The sequence below is a fragment of the Phaseolus vulgaris genome, unplaced genomic scaffold, assembly GCF_000499845.2.
Source record: "Phaseolus vulgaris cultivar G19833 unplaced genomic scaffold, P. vulgaris v2.0 scaffold_28, whole genome shotgun sequence".
NCBI classification, from domain to species: domain Eukaryota; kingdom Viridiplantae; phylum Streptophyta; class Magnoliopsida; order Fabales; family Fabaceae; genus Phaseolus; species Phaseolus vulgaris.
Genome location: NW_027174096.1, coordinates 47,978 through 75,093, shown reverse-complemented (window position 1 = coordinate 75,093; position 27,116 = coordinate 47,978). Strand labels below are relative to the sequence as shown.

General features: G+C 40.8%; 1 protein-coding gene across 2 annotated transcripts; it reads left to right on the top strand.

The window, feature by feature from the left end:
- Positions 1 to 1,952: 1,952 nt before the first annotated feature.
- On the top strand, positions 1,953 to 6,392 carry LOC137817287 (protein SIEVE ELEMENT OCCLUSION B-like). Of its 2 annotated transcripts, none has more exons than XM_068620538.1 (7): positions 1,953 to 2,234; positions 2,349 to 2,441; positions 2,604 to 3,049; positions 3,201 to 3,295; positions 3,440 to 3,570; positions 4,993 to 5,451; positions 5,587 to 6,392. In XM_068620538.1, the coding sequence occupies exons 1-7, from the start codon at positions 2,028 to 2,030 to the stop codon at positions 6,166 to 6,168; spliced, it is 2,013 nt and encodes a 670-aa protein (XP_068476639.1). In that variant the 5' UTR covers positions 1,953 to 2,027; the 3' UTR covers positions 6,169 to 6,392. The 2 variants fall into 2 exon arrangements, with proteins under 2 accessions (XP_068476639.1, XP_068476640.1); XM_068620539.1 differs by having other exon boundaries at positions 1,955 to 2,234; positions 5,593 to 6,392.
- Positions 6,393 to 27,116: the final 20,724 nt, after the last annotated feature.

Here is a 27,116-nt window from a genome sequence, read left to right as displayed (position 1 = left end):
TTACAAGATTAGTTACACTAAGAAAGCAAATATTTGTTACTATCTCGTGTTATATTTAAAGTTCATGTGTAAGCGCACAATGAAGTTCATACATACACAACTCTTCCATTAATCATTTTTGCACACCATAAAACAATTCACTCACCCATATAGAAAAACAGTGATGAACCAATATCATCATCAAGAAGGCTCAAATCAAATATGAACCAATATTCAACGTTGTGTTGAATGATCGATATATACGACAGCTAAACATAACCTAAAAATGACTAAAAGGCAAATGATTGAATGGAAGAAAAGGTAAAAAGGTGCTACACCACACATAGTTAACCAATAAGACAAGAATTCTACATAATGTTTTTCATCATTGTGTACTTCTTTCTTTTCTTTCTTTCATCAACATGAATCATGCACAATTTTAAGCTATTTTTACACATGGGGATAAAGGTTAACTAACAAAAACACAGAATATGCATGATCAACAACTATTTTTCCAATACCAGGAGAGAGAGAAAAAACAAAAGATAAGGTGAATCAGAGCTAAATATTCCATGAAGACCCGTAGGCAGAGATTGACCCAACCATCAACAAACGTTCAGCACAACCATTCTGTTATCTGAACAAATGCTGATTGGAAAAAATTTCCATGGAGAAGTAGTTTTTTTTTTCTTTTTTATCATAATAGAATGATACTCATCACTGACATTAACATAAATTTACATTCCATGCAACAAACATTTTAGTCATTTAACAAAATAGGGACACAAATGCAACACATTTTAAGGAAAAACAATGAATGGTGGATATTAATGAGTAAACCTTAAATCAGCCATCAAAAGCAAAAGTGCATAGTTTAATGCTAAACAATATTTAAAACAAAAACAAAAAAACTGGTACCATATTACTTATAAAAACAAAGCTAAATGTTATTTAAATAATCATACATTATGTATGCTCCATCATAATAAAATGGCATGGGTCTATAATCTAGTTCGAAGAGGCAAAAATTCAAGGTCATTGAATAAGTTATATTATCGACATTTTTCTTACAAATTATATTACCGATATTTTTCTTACACAATTATATTACCGAATATCCATATATAAAGTACGTATATTCATCCACTAAATCTTCAAATGAGTCATTCTGATTGAATAAACTATCAATTTTTGTATAGAATAAAGTATCACTTGAATTATTAAAATTATAATGCATATATATAATAATCCTTTAAACTTCAAAATATTTTAAAAGCGCTCACATTTTAATATTAACAGATAATTGCTCAATAACGTTATAGTCTCTACATTTAATAACTTAAAATTATGATAGTCTTCATAACTAATAACAAGACTCACGTGACTAACAAATTTTAATTTAAAAAAATTATATGACATTTTTCTAATTCTATAGGCAACGGTATAGTGTCTCATTTTTTCTGGAACTAGAATATTAAATATAAACTTTATTTTATTTTTATTAAGATTATATAGACCCTCCCTTCCTAATATTTTGAAAAAAAGAATATCTTGTGTTAATGTTTGATTTTACAAAAATAATGTTATTTAGTTAAACTTTTCTACTTTTGTTCTGTATAGTTAGTTCACATGAAAATAAACTTAAGTAGTGATGCTTTATTAAAGAAAAATGTCAAATCATTTTCATAGAAAAAACACTTGAACGTCTGTTAAATCATATTTTTATATATGTTTAAAATATCAATATTTGTTCTAAAAATTGCCAATGCTTTTATATGTTAAATCATCCAAATTTGTTTCGTCTATAAAATTAGAGATTTAGAGAATAATTTGTAAATCTTAGGAACTATAATGTCCTAGTTCACATACAGTTATGATGATTAAATTAGTAGTTAACTCCCTAATAATTGACAAAGACTAGCCACAAAAGTTAATGACGTCTTCACTTTATAAATAGTAGGAGTCTGGTTAATCATCAACACAACTCTTCTTCTTTTAATCTTCCCATCTCTCAAAACTTTGCTATTATTCTTGAGAGCTGTGACATAATGGCCGCCAAGCATTCACTCAAGTCTCTCTTTCATCGAAGTTCTGAGAGTGAGCAGAACCCGTTAAACATGTCCGATGAGCAGATATTGGAGGAAATTTACTCAACCCATGTCCACAGTCACACGAAGTTCGATGTGGACTCTCTTTTCATTCTTGTTGAGAACACCCTTAGGCGTTCAACTCTCATTGTTGACAACGTTGTTCAGGTTTACATATATACAATCATCTTTCATATTTCTATTTCTGTTTCCTTATTTTCCTCCGTCTTTGTTTTTCTCAATTTCCTTCTTATTTCCATGCCATTGTGATTAATTTTACAGGGATCCAAATCAAGCCTGGAGCAGCTAGAAGACAAGATCCCCCAAGCCAACTTCAATTCACCACTCTGCACCCTGAGGCAAATTTCTTCCGAGGTCATTCATTAAAATACTCAACTTAATGCAAGTAAAAAAAGAGTAATACTTAATTATGTGTAGATTAATCAGGATTATCAACATGTGACGTGATTGAATCTATCAGACAATTTCTTTTGTATCTAGTATATTTCAGCAAAGTAACATGTTGAATGATGACAGATGACATGCAAGCCTGCCGGAGAGGAAATTGCTCACAAAACTACAATGACAATACTTGTGAAGCTTTCAAACTATGAGTGGGATGCAAAAGCGGTGCTGACACTGGCAGCTTTTGCAATGGAATATGGGGAGTTCTGGTTGCTAGCTCAGCACCAACCAACAGACCCTATTGCAAAATCTGTGGCTTTTCTGAAGCGAGTCCCAGTGCTCACAAGACCTGCAGCACTGCAAAAGCATCGCCAAGCCATCATTGAGCTCAACAATCTGGTCAAAACAACGTTGCTAGTGATTGAGCTGATCTTTGAGTTGGAGAAACTTACAACGTTCGACACAAAGGATGTGCCTGCTTTGTTGCCCGCAATAGAACAAATTCCTGTTGATGTCTACTGGGCCATCATCACCATTGTGACTATTGAGACTCAGATTGATTACCTCACTACCGAATCGTAAGTAACTTTCCATTTTTATCTTGGTCCTTTACGTAAATATATATCCCAGTTTCCCATGCAAATATGTTCTTCGTCGTTTTATGAGTAGAAGTTAATATTAAACACATTTTTTAACCTGTTTAATGATCCCATAATTGCTTGATTTCAGAGGGAACAAGCAAGATCTGTCCCACTATGGTCAAAAGATCAACATCATACTTAGCAAACTTCGGAAGCAAATCATGCTTTGCAGACAACAGATAGGTCGGTAACTTAACTGGATAACCGTTTATCTTTTATGACAAGCAATTAACTTGACGAATTGAATTTTGCATTAAAACTAAAAGTGAACAGAAAAGACCTGAAGTGGCTAAAATGTTAAGCAGATTATTTGTGTTTTCATTTCAGAGGAGGCAGAGTATCATCACAGGCTCAGGAAATTTTTTCAGACGCCTACTGAAATAATGGAGGTCTTTAAGTTTCTTGTTTTTTCGAAGGATGCCCCACAGCTACTGTTTGATGGTGCCACTAAGACCACGGTTTGTCACACTCTCAACCAAATTTCTACAAAGTCTGGGCAATCATTTAATAACTGCAAAAATTATTATATATGATAATTAAAATTTATAATAAAGAAATTAAATTACTTAAAGGTTTAAAATATTAAGATTTAATTTAGAGATTAAGATAGAAGGTAATAGATGGAAATGATGAAGATCAAATATCTATAATAAAGTTATGATATTTTTACAATACCAAAATATAACTACAACAAATATTAAATATTAATATTTGCAATCGAAAAAAGTGAAAAAAAAAAAAATCTTTTAGTGAAAATATCCGAAAAACATAAAAGGTTAGATTTTTTTTTTCAAATTTAACAAAATTATAAATTTCTATTAAAATATTAATATTTATTGAATTATTGGGTAAAAAAACTACCTTCGTCAGTGTATTCTTTTAAATTACTCTTAAAATATTTCTTTTTACATGAACATTCCACTACCTACAAATCTTCAACATAATTATATGGGCTAACTTTCCACGATCTGTACAACAGTATCAGTTAAACTTTTATTTAAAAACAAAAATTAATCTTTCAACTTCTACTCAAACAAAATACATGCCGATTAATAACATAAACTAATATAGTATAAGTATTGAAACTTTAACTCAATAAAATAACATATATAACATAATTATGCCAAGTGTAATTAGGGCGTTTTTTCTAATAGAAATAAAGGAAAAGGAAATTGATTTAGATAGGTAGGAGAATTTTCTTTGGCTGTGTGGAAAATATACATTCACGGAAAAGAAAAAGAAGCATTGAAAATATTTACTGAGGAGAAATTATGATCTAAAATAGCATGTGTTTAGCAACTCAATCAATTTTACGTTGAACTAATTGAATTTTTCAACTTACAAAAACAATTAACAAAGATGGATTATGCCTTATGTGGAGATTATCATAAAGATTCTAAACAATGAAATAAAGAATTCTCTTAATTTTAGAGAGTAGGAAAATTAAATATTTTACTCTCAAGGTTACGTAATTTATGGTATAAAAATGTATAATTAAACCCTGAATACACACACGTGTATGTGTGTAACATCACTTGTGTGAAACTGTTCAACTCATCATTCTCGATTTTTCGTTCTGGGACTATTCAATCAAAATGCAAAAAGAGAACACGATCTTCCATAAAGTAAGTATAGATACAGACATATAATTGCTGATAAAAAAAAAAAAAACAGACATATAATCTGTAGCATATGACCCTTGTTAGAAAAGTAAATCAATCCTTGGACAAAATGTAGTACAAACATAACCTAAATTATGTGTAAAAAAATTATTTGACAATACATCTAAAATAAATTTAATGCTGTGCAAAATCATTTGTCCACACGATGTCCATTTAGTAGCCTTCGTTATTGATTTGATTGATTGTTTGTTTGGGCAGGTTGAGATCACTGAGCTGAAGAAGAAGAATGTGTTCCTGTTGATATCCACTCTAGACATCACGGATGAAGAGATTACAGTACTACGACCAGTCTATGAATATATTAAAACTAATGATCAATATAAGATTGTGTGGATTCCCATTGTGGAGGAATGGACCGAAAAGCTACACAAGAGATTTGAGGTTTTGAAAAGCAAGATGCCGTGGTGCGTGGTGCAGCACTTTGGCCCAATAGCAGGGTACAAGTACATTAAGGAGGAATGGCACTTCAAAAAGAAGCCTATGGTTGTGGTGTTGAATCCTCAAGGAAAAGTACAACATGCAAACGCTTTCCATCTTATTCATGTTTATGGAATGAAGGCCTTTCCCTTTACTATTGCTGATCAAGAGAGAATTGATAGAGAAATTCACTGGATTGGTTCAGTGGTAGGGGATTCTCACCCTCACATAAGCACCTGGGTAAGTAAGTTTCACAAATGGATTTGCAAATAGTTTTTTGAGCAATCGAGTTTGAATATTTTGCCTTTTATTGTTATCTCAAGCATTGGTATTGCATAAGAGCTTAATTAGAAGGTTGTGGTGTGACTTTCTAAGATGCAGATCAGAGAGCAAAAGTACATTCTCATTTACGGAGGCAGCGACAAAGAATGGATACAACAGTTCACAAAGTATGCAACTACCTTTGCAAATGATAGCACCCTAAAGGAGGCAAATATTCAAATAGAGTTGTTCTGTGTGGAAAAGGAAGATAGAAACTTTCTGAGAAGGTTTTGGAGTGGCATAGAGAGCTTGTTTGTGACCAAGGCTAACAACACAGTTGATGCAGTGACTCAAGAAGTGCAAAGGATGCTTTCTTACAAGAATGAAACTGGATGGGCTGTACTATGCAAAGGGTCATATGTGTTGTTGAGTGGTCATGGAACCACAATCTTGAAGACGGTGTCAGAGTTTGAGAAATGGAAAGAGGGTGTGATGAAAAAGGGCTTTGAGCCTTCCTTCAAAGAGCACCATGAAAGGATTGTGCGCACCACACATCGCTGCGTACACCTTGAAATTCCTAATATTGCAGGAAAGTTGCCAGAGACCATAAAATGCCCGGAGTGTGGTAGGACAATGGAGATTTTCATCAGCTATAAATGCTGCCACAGTGATTCTACTTCAATTGCCATACACTAGAATTCATCACCACCTGCTTGTTTTATGTTATTTATGAATGAGAGAGTGTGGGATTAAACTCGGTTTTCGGTTATGAGTAACCACTATAGGACTAAGCTTTTTGGGTCAAATAAATATTTCTTTCAACACAAGGAGTTCTGTGTGACCTTACAAATAAGGTGTGTCTCTTTTTATGTAATTCGTTCTTGTTATAATGACAGGCTGATTCCTTTGCATTGCACAAACTATTGCCAACATATTTTTTATTTTTATGAATATAATAATCAATTTTTTTTTTCTTCTAAGTCTCTTTTATTGATTTTGTTCTTGGAAGTTTTAAAAAAATTAAAATGATTTTTGTTTCTTAACAATTTTAACAATTAATCGAGAGGCATTTAGTCGTCTTATGTGATGTTATGGAAGTAATCTTTCTAAAGTGTTAGCTTAGAAACAAGTTACGTCATAAAAAAATTATTCACTTAGTTCGTAAGCTTGATGCAAATTGTAGATTTACCCAATTTGCTAAAGATCAACTAATTAAGGTCCACAACACTCAAGCATAAGGTTTCTATAGTGCAATTGAGAACAAAAAAAATCACACTTTGGTTGAGACAAATTTACCATGTGAAAAAATAATCACACTTAGGTTTTGAAATAAATTTACCACCTGAATTCGCTAAAATAAAACAATATTAACCCTAAAAAGAGTCATACAAAACGATTCCAACATTTTTGGACTCTTATTTTTTTAGTGCAAATCTTTCTTCTTGAGTGCATTATAATTTTTTCTCTCCTTTATAAAATAGTCGAGTGATACAAGTGAGTAAGTGGCTAAGATTGTTATTTTTCACTAATTGTTTGTTTCTTTTTTGTGCAAATTATGTCTCATTTGTCTTTTGGAGAATCTTCAAAACCACAATCGCCTCAAAAGACACATCTTTTGGGAGAACTTGCAGACACCGAGAGGAGCTTGATCCAAAAAGAAGAGGAAATGAGGTAACTAGTGGAAAGGTTGAAAGGATTAAAAGCGGCTCAAGAGAGACAAGCTAGAGAAAGTAGATGGGAGCCTAGAAGAGCTACTAGACATTACATGCACTATGGAAGTCAAGAAGAAGAAGAAGATTGGAGTGTGCAAAATTTTGAAGAGAGGCGCCATCAACACCAACATCAATAAAAGAAGTTCATTCCTTTTGTAAAAGTACCTAGTTTTAATGGAGATAGTGACCCAAACATTTATCTAGGATTGGAAAATAAGGTATGTACCGACCAGGTCATCGGGTGTGATGACGTGGACAAGAGAAAGGTAGGTGGTAAAAAAGTCAACACAGTCGTCGTATGTAGAAGTGGGGTTCTGCATATGCATAGTCGGTTATCGCCGAGACGTGTCACTATCCGAGAGAAAGACATCGCCTAAGCGGACATCGCCTAAGCGGACGTCGCCTAAGTAAGACATCGTCTGAGTAAGACATCGCCCGAAGAGTCAACCCGCATGACGTAAGCATTTCACAGAAAGGGGGGCCCATATGATGGGATAACCCTAAGTTGGGTGGCGACACTGTGGGTCCCTCCGCACAGAATAAACAATTAAGTCAAAAGGGCACGTGACTATGCCCACGTACTCATAAAAGATCTTCAAGGAAGGCTGCATGCATGACACGTGATTAATTAGGGCACCTAAATAGTATGATGGCACAAGAGATACGGCGCCCAAGTTAGAACCCTACGGCCACATGGTTAGTCATTGGACTCTAGATAAGGGAAGTCCATGTGCCAGATATGCTCAGATCCCAGGAGTAGCGGCGCAAGGACCTTCTCCAAGGAACCCTAGATAATAGCAAGCAACGCAAAGATAAACCCTAGTTTCCACCTATATAAAGGGCATGAAGAAACCCTAGTGGGGTATGTTTTCACAGTTGCATGAGTTTTAACCTAGCTCTCATAAAGTTACCCAGAACAGTAGTCCCTAGTTGTTCTTGACGGCACACCCAGCTGTAAGCACAAGGAAATTAGGGCCACACAGTTCCAGTTGTTGAGATTACTATACAGTTTCTAGTTACTTTGGTGTTTCTCGCTAGCTGACTTGAGCGTCGGAGTACAAACGGCCGCGAGGGCGCCCCTTTGTTCTTCTTTTTCAGGTACACACAGACGAGGCAGAACGAAGGTGCCCTAGCTCGTTAGAACAAGCCACGCATAAAGACGACCCAGGTCAACCGGCCAGAACAAGGTAGAACAAATCTTTAATGTATATGAGGTCGAAGAAGACCAAAAGGTTAAGTTATCTTCCCTAGAATTTTTAGACTATGTCATGCAATGGTGACATCAAACTGTAATGAACATTGGGCTAAACAAGAGGTCAGTCGTGGTCTCTTGGTATGATTTAAAAGAATGCATGAGCGTGCGGTTAGTTCCTCCTCTTTATAGGAAGGAACTCTTGTTGAAGCTCCAACGACTTCATCAAGGACCTAGGACAGTAGATGAATACTTTAAGGACTTAGAAACCACTTTGACTAAAATTAATATGCATGATAGTGAAGAGTCAAAGATAGTTATGTGAGTGGTTTAAGGAGAGAATTTAAAGATATTATAGAGTTATATGAGTACTCTTCTTTAAAGAAATTGGATCACCTAACCACCAAGGTAGAATCAAAAATTTTGAAGAAAACAACTTTCAAAAATACTCATAATGATGACATCTACAAATCTTCATGGAAGGATAAAACACTACAAGAAAATCTGAAATTACATACAAATAACATACCGATAAAAATTCGTATGTAAAGTCAATGTTACATGCGGATATTTACATACGGATTCTAATCCGTATGTAAGATATTTAAAATTTAATTAAAAAAAATAAATTATTCCGTATGTAATTTATTTCATATTTAATTAAAAAAATATTATATACAGATTATATCCGTATGTAATGTATTAAAAATTTAACTAAAAAAATTGTAACTAAAAATGTTACATACAGATAAAATCCGTATACAACTTATTTCAAATTTATTTAATAAATATCTAATATATTATTAATATTTATAATATTAATAGTATTTATAAGATTAATAGTATTTATAAGATTAATAATATTAAAAATATTAGTAATATTATTAATATTATTAGTAATATTTGAGTTTGAGTCCTATCCACTGCAATTTGTTTCCAACATTAATAATCATTATAATAACATATAGATCCAGAATCTGTATGTAACACTTACCTTCCACCTCTCACCATAGAGTTTCTAATTGTTGGGTTTAATAGTACCAAAGTTCAAGAGGGGGGGGGGGGGGGGGGGGTTGAATTGACCTTTTAAAAGTTTCTCGCAAAATCAGTATTTATCACAGTACACAAAATAAATCGATTTATTTAGAAATGAACAGATTTATTTTGGCACTGTTTATATTTGAAAACGTTTATATCAGCCAAGTTAATCACGAGATTATGCAGATTGATTTTCCAATAACACACACACTGATTTTAGGAGTATATTATGAAACACACAAAACAGTGGCCTTCAATTTTATAGGCAAGTGATAAAGGTTCAATTATTATCTTGACAATCAATTGGGTAACCTATCATAATCAACCTGTTCCAGTTGTATTTAACAGATCATATATCTTCTTCACAGAACCAAGCTGATTTTCCAGAAAATAAGAACTATATGAACAAGCCCAGAAAGAACATATTTATTTTTAATTGAACAGATTCAATTTCTGGCAGATTAACAAATAAGCGTGAATTAGAGTGCAGAGACTGAGGGAGAATGAACACAAAGCAATTATACTGGTTCACTCCAATGAGATACATCCAGTCTTCACCTAAACCAAGGTGAAATTCACTAAATCACAATTCAAACAACCACAAACACCACCGTTCTTGAACCCTACAAGAACTTTGGTACACTTGCTGAAAAACACTATTTCAGCATACACACTCTTCAAGAAACCCTATCAAGAAGAGTTTACAACCACACTTCTACAAGAAATGAAATGTGAAACGAATACACCTGATAGAGGATGCAGAAATCTGCCTTAACCCAATAGAACAAATCGCTTAAACAGTAGCATCACCTCTCACCAAGCTTTGGAACGAAACAAGAACAAGCACACCTTTGATTTTTGAAATCTTTCAAGAACACATGCTAATTCTCTGTAAATCCTTAATTCTCTGATGTAAAACTTGTTTTCTCAAATGTATGATCTTTTTTTTTGCAAACGCAGGAACAAGTTTTCTTTTTATAGAAAAACAACTTATAACAGATTTTCAAAAAACAGTTAAAGCTGTTATGAAAAGAACAGATTGAAAATAAAATGAACAGATTGAAAATAAAATGAACAGATTTATTTTCAAAAGCAGTAAGAGAATTTGTTATGTGAAGGAGACTCAGTCAACCATTCTGGTGCAGAAACAAAACGAAAAAACCGTTTAAGATAAACATGGCACCAGACAGAAATGAATCTATTCATTTACAGATGAACAAATTTATTTTTCAAAGTGATAACAGAAAGACTTAACTATTGAAACACAGTCGTTTTGAAAGAGTGAAGACTTAGTCAAAATACTTGATTGCACAAAATCTTATTTTCACAAGACTTAGCCAAAGCATCAGTTTAAAAAAGAATTTGTTTATTTGGAAAACAACAGATTTATTTTTATGCATTAAAGGTGTTTTTTTGTAAAACATGTGAAAAATAGTTTAAGAAATTTGTGCTTGCTCTTATCACATGGTCAGGGGGTTAAGAGGTGAGTTACCCAGCAAAAAGCCTACTCTTAAACAACCTCTAAACTCTACCTAAGACATTATTAAAGCAAGTCTAAATATACATGACATGTACACAAATGTCTTCATCAAACACATGTCTTGAAGTGGCAGCAACCATCTTCAACAATTTCCCCCTATTTGATGGAGACAAATCCCCAGAGCTCTGTTGCTTTAAGAACCTGTACTGTACCAAACACTAAACCAGAAAATTGAAACATTGCATAACATGTGAATTAGTTTTAAGGTGCAGAATGTAACTTCCTGTTTCAGCTAGCTTCACCTAGCATGGTGAGCTATTTTTCTCCCCCTTTGGATTCATCAAACAACATTTAAGCATAAGGGAAGATAAAACAGAAACATAACCATAACAGTCCAGAAAACAAAGACAAATTGTTCAACATTACAGAAATTAAACAACTGATAAAAGAAAGCATGGAAAGCAAGATACTTCTAATCTTTGTAGTATAACTTTGCAAGCTGCACCTGAACTCCTTCAATTTGATCATCAAGGTGTTGAAACCTTGCTTGAGTGGTCTCAAAATATGCCCTCTGTTCTGTTGTCATGACATCAAGGCGATACAGAACTTGCCTTTCAAACATGGATAATGGTTCACCTCTGTATTCTGGAGTTTGATAGGCAACAATAACATTTTGATGAGTTGCTGCAGCCTCTTCATGCACTGATTGGGGAGCAGGTGAATCTCCTATGATTTCTACAGATGGAGAGCTTGTCCTATGACTTCCAACATGACCAGCAGATGGCTCTTGCCCGTAGGAGTGATGGATAACATAACATGAGTGTTCTGCAGCTTGAACCGTGTCATCTTCCATGGGAACCGCCTCATCTCCATCTTCATTGTTGAGGTTTGAGGCTCCATGTTCTTCTTGAGGATCCTTACCTTTGAGAATCACCCAACTGTCCTCTACTTTGTGAAACCCCATTTTTGTGAGAGTTGAGTTGTCAATCTCACTCACAGCTTTGATGGGTTCATTTCGCTCATTGGAAGTGTCAATGCCAAAATGGTCAATCAATTTTGAAAAAAGTATAGCATAGGGAAAACGATAATTAGTTAACCTTTTGGATTTCAGCATGTGCTCATTGATGATATACACCCAATTTACCTTGATCAGATTCATAATGCAGTATAAAAGGATTAAATCCTCTTCATGTAAAACAACATGATTTGTACCTCTTGGGATGAGCTGCCATGCTATAATGTAGGCAACAAGACGTGGTGTTAGGTTCAAATGGCTTGCATGGAATCTGCTTATGCTTTGGGTAGGGGTCCTCGTACAGCTCTTGTAATATTGCAGTTTATTGAATTCCTGAATCCCACTGGTGTTTCCTTTTCCCACTTTTAGTCCAGAATATTTGATTCCAGCCACTGAATTCCAGACATCACTTGTGACCTTCATTTTGATCCCTTTCACATAGGAGACAATGTTCTTTCCATCCAGTGTTAGATTAGTGTAAAACACCTTAACTAAATCAGGATACACATTACCCGTTGTACCGATAAGGTAATCGGGAGTGATGACATGGTAGCAAGCGATAATATAGGCGTGTTGAACGGGACACCTGGCTGACAGAAGGGACGTCAAGTGGCTCCTTGTATGGGTAACTTAGTCGAATGGCTTGAAGAGTAGAAGTGACGCTAAAGTGGAGGAGGCTCCAGATAGCGACACGTGTACAGTTGGATGTGAGCCACGTGTCCAGAGGTGTAACCGTCAGGAAAGAGAAAATGCTCAGGTATATAAGGAACACTTAACAGACTTTTGAGGTACGCTTTCAGAATACTTTCTAGTACACTGAGATTCACTGCGCATGGTTCCTTGAGTTGAGATATTCTCTCTGAGTTTTTGGTGATTCCATCACTGACTTGAGCGTCGGAGCGCGATCGGCCGCAGCGGCGCCACTTTGTTTTCTTCAGGTTCTTGCGAGGAATTAGGGTGTGAGGAGCAAAGGCTAACGTGGTGCAAAGCTGATCAAGAGGAGAGACCTTTGACGTGGCAAGACTCTTGCACTCAGGTCAACCGGCAGGATCATCACGCACCCTTCGTGGGGCCGTGTAAAACGTGTTTCCCATCCACAGCGTGAATTTCTTGAAGTTTCTGCAGTTCTTGTGTGGTTATGTGCTGGTGCAACCATTTTCGAAGTTTTTCACCGTTTGTTTGAGTTTTCGATCGGTGAATTGAAGTTTTTCACCGTTTGTGCGATTTTCAATCGGTAAATCGAAGTTTTTACCGTTCGTTTGAGTCTTCAATCGGTGAATCGGGAGTTTTAGTGGAGAAGCAAGAGGTTCGCGTTGAGATTACGAGTCTGTGTGGAGGTTTGGACATCTGAATCAATCCCGTGCTGTTGCGGTTGCGTTCTTAGAAGTTCTTCGGAGTTAAAGAATTTTTGACCGATTGGTTGCTGGATCGATCGTTCTGCTAGTGAAGGTTCTGGTTGTTGGAGTTTGATCTGTTGGTATTTCATGAGAAAGATGAGAAGTTTTCGTCCAAGTCCCGTTGTGCCAACTACTGAAGAAAGCGCCATGACCATGGCGCAAATGATGGAGATCATGCGCGCGTTGCAAGAAAATGTGGAGGCGTCGCGCGTCGAGCAAGCGAAGATGCACGAAGACCTGGTCGCCTCTCAGGCCAGAAACGAGGAACTCAGCAAGGTCACTGAGGAATTGCGTCAAGCTCTTCACGGGCAGAGAGGACGCACAACCGATGAAGAAGTTACACCGTCATCGCCGCCGCGCGTCTTTCCGATGCCGTTTGCTCAGGCGATCACGGACACGCTGATCCCTGCGAGCGTGGTAGCTGTGAAAGCTTCTTTCACCAGCGTGGAGGATCCTGAAGCACATCTCACTGCGTTCCACACGCAGATGATGCTGTCAGGAGGCTCAGACGCAGTTTATTGCAAGATGTTTATGAGCACACTCCAGGGAACAGCGCTGGAATGGTTCGTTAGCCTACCTACAGGTCACATAACCAGTTTCTAGCAGTTCTCAAAGCTTTTTGTCGACCAGTACATCGTGAACAAGGCGCCACCTAGGGTGTCTTATGACTTGTTCGACGTAAGGCAATATCAGGGAGAGTTCCTCAAGGACTATCTGAATCGTTTCGGAGCACAGATGGTCCGCTCGCCTGCCAAGGACGAGGAGATGTTGGTATACGCCTTCAAAAAGGGCGTACTGCCTGGACCTTTCAGCGAGGCGCTGATTAGGGGCCACCCTGCCACGTTTGCTGAAGTTCGGCGACTCGTTGTGGCCCACATCACCGACGAGAGCGAGGTTGCAGAAAAGAGAGGGAACGTGGCTCCTGCTAGGCCACGGGCCCAAACTAGAATTCAGCCGCAGAGGGTGCTGGAGACGGCGGCGGCCAGAAAGGATCAAAGGACTCACCATCCTTACGATCCAAAGAAAAACAAGGGGAAGGGTCCAGGGCGCCCTAGGGAGTTCAATCGCCCCCCGAGGTAGAAGTTCGTCATGGGATTGGCGGACCTGATCGCCATTCCCAACATAGCTGCCAGGCTTAAGGCGCCTGAGAAAGTCTCAGGCAAGGTGTTAGGACCAAAACCGAACACATGGTGCGAATTCCACCAAAGTTTTGGTCACTCCCTTGATTCGTGCTTGGCCCTGGGTTACCAACTCGACGATTTGGTCAAGAGCGGCTTCTTGAATGACTACCTACTGGACAAGAGAACGGGGCAAGCGTCGAGCTCTCAGCCGGTGAGCAGTGAGGGCCAGCAGCATGAGGTTCCCACTCACGGCGAGATCCACACCATCACTGGACGTTTCTCAGGTGGTGAATGTACTGCATCGCAGAGGAAGAAATATGCAAGGTCTGTGATGGCAGTAGATGTGTTCGAAGATCACTCGCCAGATGTGGACATTACGTTCACAAAGGAGGATCTCAGGGACATTGTGCCTCGTGACAACGATCCCATAGTTATCTCGCTAGTCACGGCGGGAAGGAAGGTCCACCGGGTACTGGTGGATCAAGGAAGCTCGGCAGATGTCATGTTCTGGTCGACTTTCACCAAGCTACAATTACCCCTTGACCAGTTAAGGCCCTACGGAGGATGCTTGTATGGGTTCGCTAGCGACCAGGTGGAGGTCAGGGGGTACATTGAGTTGAGAACCATGTTCACAGACGAGGCGGCCTCGAGGACGGAGAAGATCAAGTACCTCGTCGTGAATGCCCCCTTGGCGTATAACATTCTGTTGGGAAGACCGACCCTCAACAGAATAGGAGTTGTGCCCTCAACCAGGCACATGAAGGTTAAATTGTCGTCGATGGAAGGGGTGGTGATCACCATAAGGTCTGACCAGAAGGAGGCAAAGAAGTGTTACGAAAACAGCCTCAAGACCAAGAGGTCGGTGAGCTACGTCACCACGACACCATCTCCCGGTGTGGAGCCTGGGGCAGCAGAGGGGCGAGTTGTCGACGCGGCGATGGAAGTGAACGCCGAAGGCGATGTCGTCATGGTGGACGCCGATAAGTGTGCTGCCATCTTGGCGATGAGAAGCTCGACTACCGTAAAGGAGGTGCAGCAGCTTACAGGTCGGATGACCGCCCTATCTCGTTTCGTGTCAGCTAGTGGAGAGAAAGGCCATCCGTATTTCCAATGCTTAAGGCGAAACAATAGGTTTGTCTGGTCGAAGGAATGCGAAGAAGCTTTCGTAAAGCTTAAAGAGTACTTGGCAAGCCCGCCGGTTTTGTGCAAGCCTTTGGTAGGAACCCCTCACAGGTTGTATTTTGCTGTAACTGAGAGGGCGGTGAGTGCGGTGCTCGCCCAAGATCAGGATCAGACTCAGAAACCTATCTACTTCGTTAGCAAGGTGTTACAAGGCCCAGAAGTAAGGTATCAGGCCTTGGAGAAAGCTGCACTGGCAGTTGTATTCTCGGCGAGGAGGTTGCGCCACTATTTTCAAAGCTTTACGGTGCTGGTGATGACCGACCTGCCTATCCAGAAAGTCTTAAAAAAGCCTGATGTAGCTGGGAGAATGGTGAAGTGGGCAGTGGAGCTGTCGAAGTTCGACATCAAATACGAACCCCGAGGACCGATCAAGGGGCAGATTTTCGCTGATTTTGTGGTCAAGCTCTCGTCAGAAGCAGCACGAGTTGAGGGGGACGATTTTTGTTGGGTACTTTCGGTGGACGGATCGTCTAACCAGCAAGGCAGCGGTGCTGGAGTCATTCTAGAAGGGCCCAACGGCGTGCTGATAGAACAGTCCCTGAGGTTTGCCTTTAAAGTTAGCAACAATCAAGCAGAATATGAGGCGTTGATTGCAGGTATCTTGTTGGCTAAGGAGATGGAAGCTAAGGTGTTGGTGGCCAAGAGTGACTCGTTGTTGGTCACGGGACAAGTAACAGGCGAGTTCCAGGCCAAGGATCCACAAATGGCGGCTTACCTGGAGTATGTGCAGGAGTTGAAGGGTTCCTTTTCCTTGTTCGATGTGGTGCATGTACCCAGGGAGCAAAATGCCCGAGCTGACCTGCTAGCCAAGCTCGCTAGCTCGGGCAAGGGGGGTAGGCAGAGGACCGTTATTCAAGAAACTCTGAAGACGCCTAGGGCGTTTGTAGCAGATCACCAGGTTCTTCAGATAAGTAAGTCGACGGGGAGAGGGGCGAGAAGTCACAGGTCCTTAACCCAGGAGACCTTGAGAACGCCAAGAATAAGAGCATGTCGAGGGGAGAGGGTGAACGTGGCGCAGGTCTGCGCTACGCATAGGCCAGACACATGGATAACGCAATACCAGTGCTGCTTGGCAGATGGCGTTCTCCCGCTGGATCCGACGGAGGCTAGGAAGATAAAGAAGAACTCTAGCAAGTTCACCTTGATCGACGGCGAGCTGTACAGGTTTGGGTTTACGCACCCACTCCTAGTATGTGTGCACGTAGAAAAATGCCCAAGAATTATGGTCGAGCTCCATGAAGGTATATGTGGGAGTCACATCGGGGGTCGAGCTCTGGCTGCAAGAGCTCTCCGTGTAGGTTATTACTGGTCAACGATGAGGGAGGACTGCAAGAAGTATGCTCAATGTTGCAAGCAATGTTAGCAGCACGCCGATTGGCACAAGGCACCTCCAGAAGAGCTGAAGTCAATTTACCGTTTCATACTTGGGGAATTGACATTCTGGGACCCTTCCCATTGGCGGTCAGGCAGATGAAGTACTTGGTAGTGGCGATTGAATACTTCACCAAGTGGATCGAAGCGGAGCCAGTAGCCCAGATCACCGCACATAAGATCGAAAGCTTTGTATGAAAGAACATCGTGTGCCGGTTTGGTGTGCCTAAACGCCTGGTGTCGGACAATGGGACTCAGTTTGCAAGTCACCTGTTGAAAAAGCTGTGCGAAGAGGTGGGAATACAACAGGTGTTTGCATCCGTTGAGCACCCACAGACAAATGGCCAAGTGGAGTCTGCCAATAGGGTATTGCTGAGAGGTTTAAAGAGAAGACTAGAGAAAGCTAAGGGATCGTGGGCTGAAGAGGTACCCCGCATAGTTTGGGCGTACCATACCACTGAACAGTCAGGAACCCACGAGACCCCGTTTAGCCTGGTTTATGGGTGTGATGCGATGATTCCAGTCGAAATCCAGGAAAGCTCGCCGAGATTCCAGAACTTTGTGGCGGAAGACTCGAACGAAGAAAGAAGAATGAATCTGGATTTACTGGATGAGGTCAGGGAGGAGGCAAGAGTAAAGGCCGAAGCAGTAAAGAGGAGGATTGAGCGAAGGTATAACTCTAAGGTAATGCCGAGGCGGTTCAGGGGGGGCGACCTGGTGATGAGGAAGGCCCATCAATACGAGATGGAGAACAAGTTATCACCTAAGTGGACGGGACCGTTCAGAATAACCGAGGTGCTCGGGAACGGCGCCTACCGCTTAGAGACGTTAGAAGGAGGGGCGATTCCTCGCACTTGGAACGCCACGCATCTCAAATTATATTACAGTTAAAGCCTTGTAAGTAAAGACGAACATGAAGAGATTTACATGCTTTCTGTTAAAACAGTTCAAGGGGGCACTCTTTTTTCCCTAAAGAGGGTTTTTAATGAGGCCACCCAATAAAGAAGAGTTTTCAAGTTTAAAGTTTCTAAGATTGCATGCTTGTTGTTTTGAAAGTTTGTAGAAAAAAGATCACTCGTACGTGATCTAAGGCAACGACAAAGTTATATTGCATGCTTTCCAGTTAAAAGTTATCACTCGTACGTGATCTAAGGCAACGACAAAGTTATATTGCATGCTTTCCAGTTAAAAGTTTTAAAGTCCCCATCGTTTTTCGGCGATTGGCGACATCAGTTAAAAGTTTTAAAGTCCCCATCGTTTTTTGGCGATCGGCGGCAATAGTTAAAAAGTTTAAAAGACCTCATTGTCTTTCGGCGATCAGAGGCACCAGTTGATGTGATTCCACTAGCACACTTTGAATGATTCTTGACATTCTTAGGAATCATCTTGAGTTGGTTAAGAGATAGGCACTTTATCATAGAATTGGATCAAGGTTCTATAATCAAGAACTCACCAAAACTAGCACCAAAACCCAAACTCACATAGAAGTTCCATGTATTGTCAAATTGAACCGATTAAAATGGAACAAAAGGCAAGAATACCGAATAGAATTGCTGGAAACTGAAATTAAACCAAACAAACAGCAAGAAAAAGAAGAAGACACAACTATGAACAACCAAGGCAAGGATGCACCGAAGCAAATTCAGAAACAAGATAGAAATACCGAACCAAAAAGAAGCTAAACATGTATTAGGAATTTCATTGAATATGGAGATGAAAGAAAGAAGAACTTATGGAGATGGATGCTTTGGTTTGATGATCACGCCACTTAGAGGATGGTGACTCCAAGATGAGTGTGCAAGCTGCCACTTGAGGTAACCATAGAACTCTCAAGATAAGACTAATGAGGAAGGCACAAAGCTCTTCAATTCTCTCTCAATTTGAGTAGAGTTTTCTTACTTCAATTTCCAAATCTGCATTATGAAGGACCTAAGCCCTCCTTTTATAGGAGCAAGGGCTGGTCATTTACATAGCTTATTCCCTAAGCTACCCAAAATGCTCCTAAGCTTACGCCCTCTTACTAAGCTCACTCCCAAGCTTCTAGAATTTTCTAAACTAAAGCCTAGAGATGTTTTTACAAAAGATGTGTCTAATGTTTCCCTCTAAGCATCTTTCTAAACACTATTCTATATTATTTACAATTTAAAAGAAACTATAAAGAGAGATATTTAATTAAAGTCCATTCTTGAAAGCTTGTAGACTTCTTTGACTTTAGGCTTGATCCTCTCTTTATTTTATGTCTTCTTTTAATTTTGAGAAGACTAGAAGGAAGAACTTCAAATGTGAGGGTGAATGCCCTCTTCCTTCATTAATAAAAGCCTCCTTTATTGGATTCTCATCACCAGTGATGATTAAAGACCTCAACGCTCTCGTGCGTCTTGAGGCAACAGAAGAAGTCCTCCTCGCCTTCGAGCGAGTGCAGGCGAGAACAGAAGAAGTCCTCCTCACCTTCGAGTGAGTGCAGGCGAGAACAGAAGAAGTCCTCCCCGCCTTTGAGCAAGTGCAGGCAAGAACAGAAGAAGTCCTCCTCGCCTTCGAGTGAGTGCAGGCGAGAATAGAAGAAGTCCTCCCCGCCTTTGAGCGAGTGCAGGCAAGAACAGAGGAAGTCCTCCTCGTCCTTGAGCGAGTGCAGGCGAGAACAGAAGAAGTCCTTCTCACCTTAGAGTGAGTTCAAGCAAGATGAACTGAAAGGTCAGGGGTGTTCGTGACCTTAAATGGCGGGAAGGGAAGATTGATGGAAAACGCCTTTTCCCCTTTAAGTGAAACATCAATATTGACCCAGTAAGACCAGATAAAGCTTCCACGCTTGCAGGCGGTGCGAAGATAGATAAAATCCCTCTCGTCTTGAACGAGTTCAGGTACGGTGTGAAGGGGGGAAGAAGTTAAAAGGATAACTGAAGTAGGTTCGAAGAAAATACCTCACTATCCAGATCATTGTTCTAAAACTCAGGGAGGTAGAGAAGGATCCGAAAGGTGCCTCTACCTCCAGATGAGGGAACAATGATCAAGTTATGAAAGTAAGGAAGATCGCATCGCCAGAACCCTACGGCGTGAGGGTTGAGATAGCGAATGGGCTGTACAGTGATCAGAAGAGTTCTAGGCGATGACAGGAGTAAGGGGTCACCTCGCTTGGCAGATCAGGTAAACTGTATCTTAATACTAGTTTGAGTTAAAACCTGCTGCCTAGTAAGTGATTTATGCTAAGGTTTGTTTCCTTAAGTTCACAAGTTGTGTTAAATATCATCGCTAAAAAGTTAATAGTTGCTCAAGTTTACTTTGAGTTAACAGTTTGATAAGTTGTTATAAGATTAACAGTTTACTCAAGTTAAAAAGCAGTATGTGAAGGGTTAAGCCCGAATATTGCTGAGTTGATGCAGTTGAGTAAGTTTCACCGGTTACGATAGTTAACCCCGCAGCAAATAGAGGCAAAAGCATGCAAGGTAAATAGAAAGACGATATTCAGGAAATGAAAATTATATAAGCAGTGTCAATTCAAGTCTATACACAAATAGCTATTACAAACAAAAGATAAACGACAAGTTTCGAAGAAGAGGCGATGGGGAGAGGCAGTTAGTCTTCAGAGGGTACAATCTTCCCATCCACCACTTCGTTGCAGATCGACACCATGGAAAGGTCGAGCTCAGGGTATTGGCATGCTACTTGCTCCAGAGCGACGTCGAACCCGGCGAAGAGGACTTGAGGAGCGCTCTGCTCGAGCTCATGAGTTTGCTTCTTCAGATCTTCTTTCTCCTCATGAGATCGAGCAAGTTCTTCAGCAGCTTTTTTGCCCTCATCCCGAGTTTGGGCCAGCTCTGCAGCAATCTTTTTGGTCTCCTCACGAGCTTCGGCGAGCTCAGCAAGAGCCTTGTCCCTTTCCTTCTCGACCTTCCCTAGGAGGATCTCCCTATCTGCTGATCTCTTCTCAAGTTTCTCCACCATGGAAACTTCAGCCTTTCGTGCGGCCTCCATATCTGCCACCTTGACCCTGTATGGAACCAACTTACTCTCCAGGTCAATTTTCTCTTGAAGCTGGGTGTGCAGTTTTTGGCGCAGATCGGAGGCTTCCTTGCGTGTGCTCCTTAGCTCGGCATCCATTGCGTCCTCCAGCCTTGAATGTTCGATCTCCACCATCATCATATTGCAAGAGAGTTTTTCTGCCTCAGCCCTTATCATAAGGTTTGACTCCTTGAGCACGGAGTTCTCCTCTTGGAGCTTCTTGAGTGAATCCTTCACAGCTCTTGATACGAGCAAAGGAAGATCTTCCGCCATGGTTTTCAGTTGGGCTGTGAAGGGTCCCAAGGTTTCTTCGAAGGAAGCTGGGAGGCTTGAGGCTGATGCTGGAGGCACTGGTGGGGTCTGATGTTGACTTTCACCACCACCCTCTTGACCTTGTAAAGCAAGGGGGGCTTTTAGGCGTGGCGGTGAGGTCGGAGATTCTGTTATAAGTATTGGCGAAACCTGAGCGCCCTCATCTTCTCCTAATGCGGCCCCAGCGATGGATGTGGTCGAAGGAGGACCCTCTCCGATAGATACAAACGGTGTTAAGGCGCTTGGAGGGTTTTCTACGTAGTTAGGGCCGCTGCTTTCAACCACTGGGGGCACGGCGGCCAAAGGTGTTGCTTGGACTGGTCCTAGCGGAGCTGGAGGTGAGGGCGGTGTTGGTGTTGGGAGTGCAGGTGGTGTAGAGGTGGCCACCCTTGTCCTCTTAGTAATAAGACCATCCTCAGTGTCTTCATCGTCATGTTCTTCCTCTTGCACCACCTGAGGAGTCTTCTTTTTGGGTTTCCTCAAAACTAATTTTTTCCTTTCTGGGACGGGTAATGCCCCAGAAGAAGTTGGACCTCGGGGAGGAGTCTTGCCTTGGGCAGCTTGGGCGATCTCCACCACCGAGTTGGGCACAGTTTGGGAGCCCGCCGCAAGCTTGTGGGATCGGGTGATCGTCCTCAATTCTGCCAGTTTTCCTTTTCCCAACATGTTATCTGCACAAGGTAAAGGATAGATGAGCAACCAAGGCAGAAGCAGAACATGCAAGTATATTCATACAGAGATAACACAAGTAGTACATGGATGAATGATCAAGGCCAATACAGAATAATGGAATGCCAAAAATAGAATGGTAAAAATGCTAAGTCAGTTTTAACACGAAGCGAGAGTCTTGGTGTTGGGGTAAGGGCTAACCTATGTGCATTTCGAGTTGGCTCTCGAAGAACTTGAAGGGAATTATTGAGGCAGTGGGGAAGGTGATGTTGGCAGCAGCCACACTCTTCTAGAAGAGACAAAGATCTTTGTCTAACTCCCCCATGTTGTCAGGACTTCTTGGTCTCCTGAAGTTGTCCTTGGAATCTTTGTTTCCCTTGTTTACCTAATACAGGGGGAAGCCGTCAAGCAGTGAGGGGTCTTGATCGTTTTGACACACCTTGACGAACTTCCCCTTCCAGTCTTTATAAGATTACTGGAAGATTGAGAAGATTGACCTCCCAGCAATCCCATTCAAGCTGACCCAGGGGCGATCTTCGAGATTCTTTGCCTCAAATAGGAAGAGGAAGACATCGACCGAAGCCGGCAGCACCAAGTGCGCACAGAGAATTTGGAACGCCCTTACGAACGCCCAGCTGTTGGGATGAAGCTGGGCAGGGGCGATGTTGAGCTCGGTCAGTAGCTCTCTCTCGAAACGAGTAAAAGGAAACCTAAGTTTCACTTTCTTGAACAGTGTGGCGTAGATAAAGCAGAACAACTCGCCGTTGTTCCCCTTATCGTCCGCACAGATCGGTTCTCCCGGGAGGCAAGGCAGCACGACCACTTTGTTATCATGCTCCTTATGAAATGAAAGGTCGGGTTGATCTCCTTTCTTCAGTCGAAGCACACCCAACTCAGTATTTATTGACGAGGTTTCTTTCAGCAGAGTTGGGGTGGCCCAAGGATAAAGCTCCTTGTAGTCTTGCGGAGGAAGGGGGTCTCTTTCGCTGGGATAGACGTTATCAAGGACGAAACCTTAGGTTACGAGAAAAAGAGAAACAGCCCACAACGTATGCTTCAGACAGTTAATGGATGATGCAAACCGATTAAAATGCAGTAAATGTCAATAGGAGGAGTAAAAGGGTTACCTTTTTATGATCGGATGAATGCTGAAGAAAGTTGAAGATTGAGAGAGACGAGAAGTTTCGTGGTTCACAGAGAAAGCGTTTGGAATGCTTGAGGATGAAGAAAGATGATGAAACAGTGAATAACGCGAAGGGTTTAAGGGTTTCGAACGTTGTAGGAAGCGCAAACGACGATTAAAAACGACCGTAGATGAAGCCACGTGTCGTTTGATTAAAGAGGGGGTTGGTGGAGCGTCAGAGAAACAAAGGGTATGAACGTACGAAAATCCGTACAAATGCCATGTAGATCGACGATGATTTGACTTCTTAGTCTTTTCGCTGGTCAAGTCTAAGCTTAAGACTGGGGGCTTGTGTACCGATCAGGTAATCGGCAGTGATGACGTGGCAGCAAGCGATAATATAGGCGTGTTGAACGGGACACCTGGCTGACAGAAGGGAAGTACATCGGGAAGTCTGTGTAGTCGCCGATCGTTGACTTGGCGTTCTCCAATCTCTAGTGTGTGTAACCGGCGGTCACCAGAGTTGCATCATAGTCGCCATATGTGAGTACTAAGACATCAGGTGGTTAGAGACCGCCGAAAGGGCCACATCCCCGAAAGATTAGGAAAGCTTGCTTAAGGTTTCCAAGGGGTACAAGTACGGGGGACTAGCGATATGCTTGTCACGCAGCAGTGGAGGATGAGGTTATCAGATGATCATTCCCTAGCCAGAGGTCGGGGCAAGAGAACAGTTTCCCAAAACATGCATGGTGTGCAAGTGAAGCAGATCGTGATAGCGGCAGGCGAGACCACAGAGAAGGTGTGCATGGTGACACCCCGTACTCGCTACTTAAGGAGGTCGCGCTCCAAGGAAAGTTGTGCACCAAGTTACTCCTTGTATGGGTAACTTAGTCGAATGGCTTGAAGAGTAGAAGTGACGCTCAAGTGGAGGAGGCTCCAGATAGCGACACGTGTACAGCTGGATGTGAGCCACGTGTCCAGAGGTGTAACCGTCAGGAGAGAGAAAATGCTCAGGTATATAAGGAACACTTAACAGACTTTTGAGGTACGCTTTCAGAATACTTTCTAGTACACTGAGATTCACTGCGTATGGTTCCTTGAGTTGAGATATTCTCTCTGAGTTTTTGGTGATTCCGTCACTGACTTGAGCGTCGGAGCGTGATCGGCCGCAGCGACGCCACTTTGTTTTCTTCAGGTTCTTGCGAGGAATTAGGGTGTGAGGAGCAAAGGCTAACGTGGTGCGAAGCTGATCAAGAGGAGAGACCTTTGACGTGGCAAGACTCTTGCACTCAGGTCAACCGGCAGGATCACTCGTTAATTCCAGCAACTTTTTCAGTTTCTGGTGCTTCAATGCAGCCCTTGTTTCTGCTAGTTTTTCTGATTTCAGCTAGTTGAAATCCAGCACCTTGGGTAAGTTAATCTACTTTCTGCTCATTTCATGGATGTAGGCATTGATACCCTCTTCATCTCCAGCAAACCAACCTTCAAGCACTCCTTGAAATGTGTTTTGCCTGTCCTGGTTTTTCTTTTTCTGTCTTGAAGAAGAAACCATGGTTGAACCAGAATTTTCTCTTTGTTTCAAATAGTGAGAACCGAAAATGGACAACCAATGTGGGTAGCAGATTTTTACACAGATTTATATTGTAAAAAGAATGAGTTGATGTGGCAGTTATGAATGGATATGCATGAAGATTTTATGCTCTGAAATTGTGCAGAAAATCTTTGAAAATATGCAACAAATATTTAGGGTCACGAAGCACACATACCACACCTTGATTGAGCACCCAAACCATCAAATCGGTTACATAACCATGACCAAAACCATCAAAGGTACAAAGGTTAATGCCCACTAAGTCAGTCAATCAGTCAAAGATTAGAATTTCTCTTTCCTAGTCATCAACGCATATCAGTACAAAAAAAAAACACATTTAATTGCGAATAAACAGATTTAATTTTTCACTACGAGGTACAATTAACATTTATAATTTCCAATTCATTTAGCAAAAAATTAAACCTGTCTTTAGCCAATGGTTTTCTGAATAAATCAGCAAGCTGTAAATCTATACCAATGAACTTAATCTCACATGTTCCATTTGAAATGTGTTCCCTTAGGAAATGACGCCTAATTTCAATGTGTTTGGTTCTTGAATGAATGAGAGGATTTTTGGTTAAGTTGATTGCACTTGTGTTATCACACAACAGAGGTATATGGTTAAGTAAGATACCAAAATCATTCAATTGTTGTCTTAGCCATATGGTTTGAGCACAACAACTCTGTGCTGTAATGTACTCTGCTTCAGCAGTGGAGAGAGCAACACAAGCCTGTTTTTTGCATTGCCATGAGATCAAGCTTGATCCAAGCAAGTGACAGGTTCCACTGGTGCTTTTTCTATCAATTTCGCAACCTGCAAATTCTGAATCAGAATATCCATTTAAGCTTAATGAAATGTTACCTGGATACCACAAGCCAACTTCTTTAGTTCCTTGCAAATATTTCAGAATCCTTTTAGCAGCATTGTAGTGTGATTCTTTAGGAGCAGATTGAAACCGAGCACACATGCACACTGCAAACATTATGTCAGGCCTGCTGGCAGTGAGATACAAAAGAGATCCTATGAGTCCTCTGTATTTGGTTTCATCAACAGAAATTCCAGCTTCATCATGATCCAAGTGGCAGCTAGTTGAGAAGGGTGTGTTGATTGGTTTGCACTTATCCATTTCAAATTTCCTCAACAGATCATTGCATTACTTAGCTTGATTTAAGAAAATACCATCCTTGAGTTGTTTGACCTACAAGCCTAGAAAATAGTTCAACTCACCCATCATTGACATTTCAAACTCACTCTTCATGATTTCCACAAAAGTTTCACTCAATTCTTCATTGTTTGATCCAAAAATGATGTCATCCACATATACTTGTACTAGAATTGTGTCATCTCCTTTCTTCTTGATGAACAAGGTCTTATCTGTTGTGCCTCTATCATAGCCTTGTGAGGTGAGGAAATCACTTAGCCTCTCATACCATTGCCTAGGAGCTTCCTTAAGCCCATAGAGAGCCTTTTTGAGTTTGAACACGTGTCCTGGATGTTGATGGTCTTCAAAACCTGGTGGCTGTGAAACAAATACCTCTTCATTTATATAACCATTCAAGAAGGCACTCTTCACATCCATTTGAAATAGCTTGAACCCTTTGATGCAGGAGAAGGCAAACAACAATCTAACAGCTTCTAGCCGAGTCACTGGTGCATATGTTTCATCATAGTTTATTCCTTCTTCTTGATTATACCCTTTAGCCACTAGCCTAGCCTTATTTCTGGTAATCACCCCATGCTCATCCATCTTGTTTCTAAATACCAATTTTGTTCCAATTATATTCATCTCAGGTATTCTAGGAACAAGAGTCCAGACCTCATTTAGAGCAAATTGATTCAGTTCCTCTTGCATGGCCAGAATCCAGTTGCTGTCCTTGAGAGCTTCATTCAGATTTTTGGGTTCCACTTGAGATACAAAGACCATTGTTTCACAGAAGTTATTCAAGGATTTTCTAGTTGTCACTCCTTTCTCAATGTTCCCAATGACATTATCAACGGTTAGGTCTCTTGGGGTTTTCCACTCTTTTGGCAAACCTTTCACACAAGCATCACAGAGCCTCCAGAGGAATCACTTGAGATTGTGCAGCCTTTTGACTTGAAGTTCACCTTGTATCCTTTGTCACAAAGTTGACTTATGCTGAAAAGGTTATGCTTGAGTCCTTCTACATAAAGCACATTCTCAATAGTGGTTGAATTCCCTGTTCCAACAGTGCCTCTGCCCAAAATCCTTCCTCGGTTATTATCACCATAGGTTACATGTCCCTCTGCTTTGAGCTTCAAGCTAGTGAATTTTGTAAGATCTCCAGTCATATGCTTGGAACAACCATTGTCCAAGTACCACTGATTTTTCTTGCTACCAATCTGCAAAACTAAACAAAGATGATACAAATGGTACCCTTTTCAGTATAGGGTCAAGCACAGATTAAAATCTTCCCTTTGGTAGC

Coding starts and splice junctions, on each gene's coding strand:
- LOC137817287 (XM_068620538.1), top strand. CDS start 2,028: ATGGCCGCCAAGCATTCACTCAAGTCTCTCTTTCATCGAAGTTCTGAG. Junction 3,050..3,200: donor GATTACCTCACTACCGAATC/GTAAGTAACTTT, acceptor GCTTGATTTCAG/AGGGAACAAGCAAGATCTGT. Junction 3,571..4,992: donor ATGGTGCCACTAAGACCACG/GTTTGTCACACT, acceptor TTGTTTGGGCAG/GTTGAGATCACTGAGCTGAA.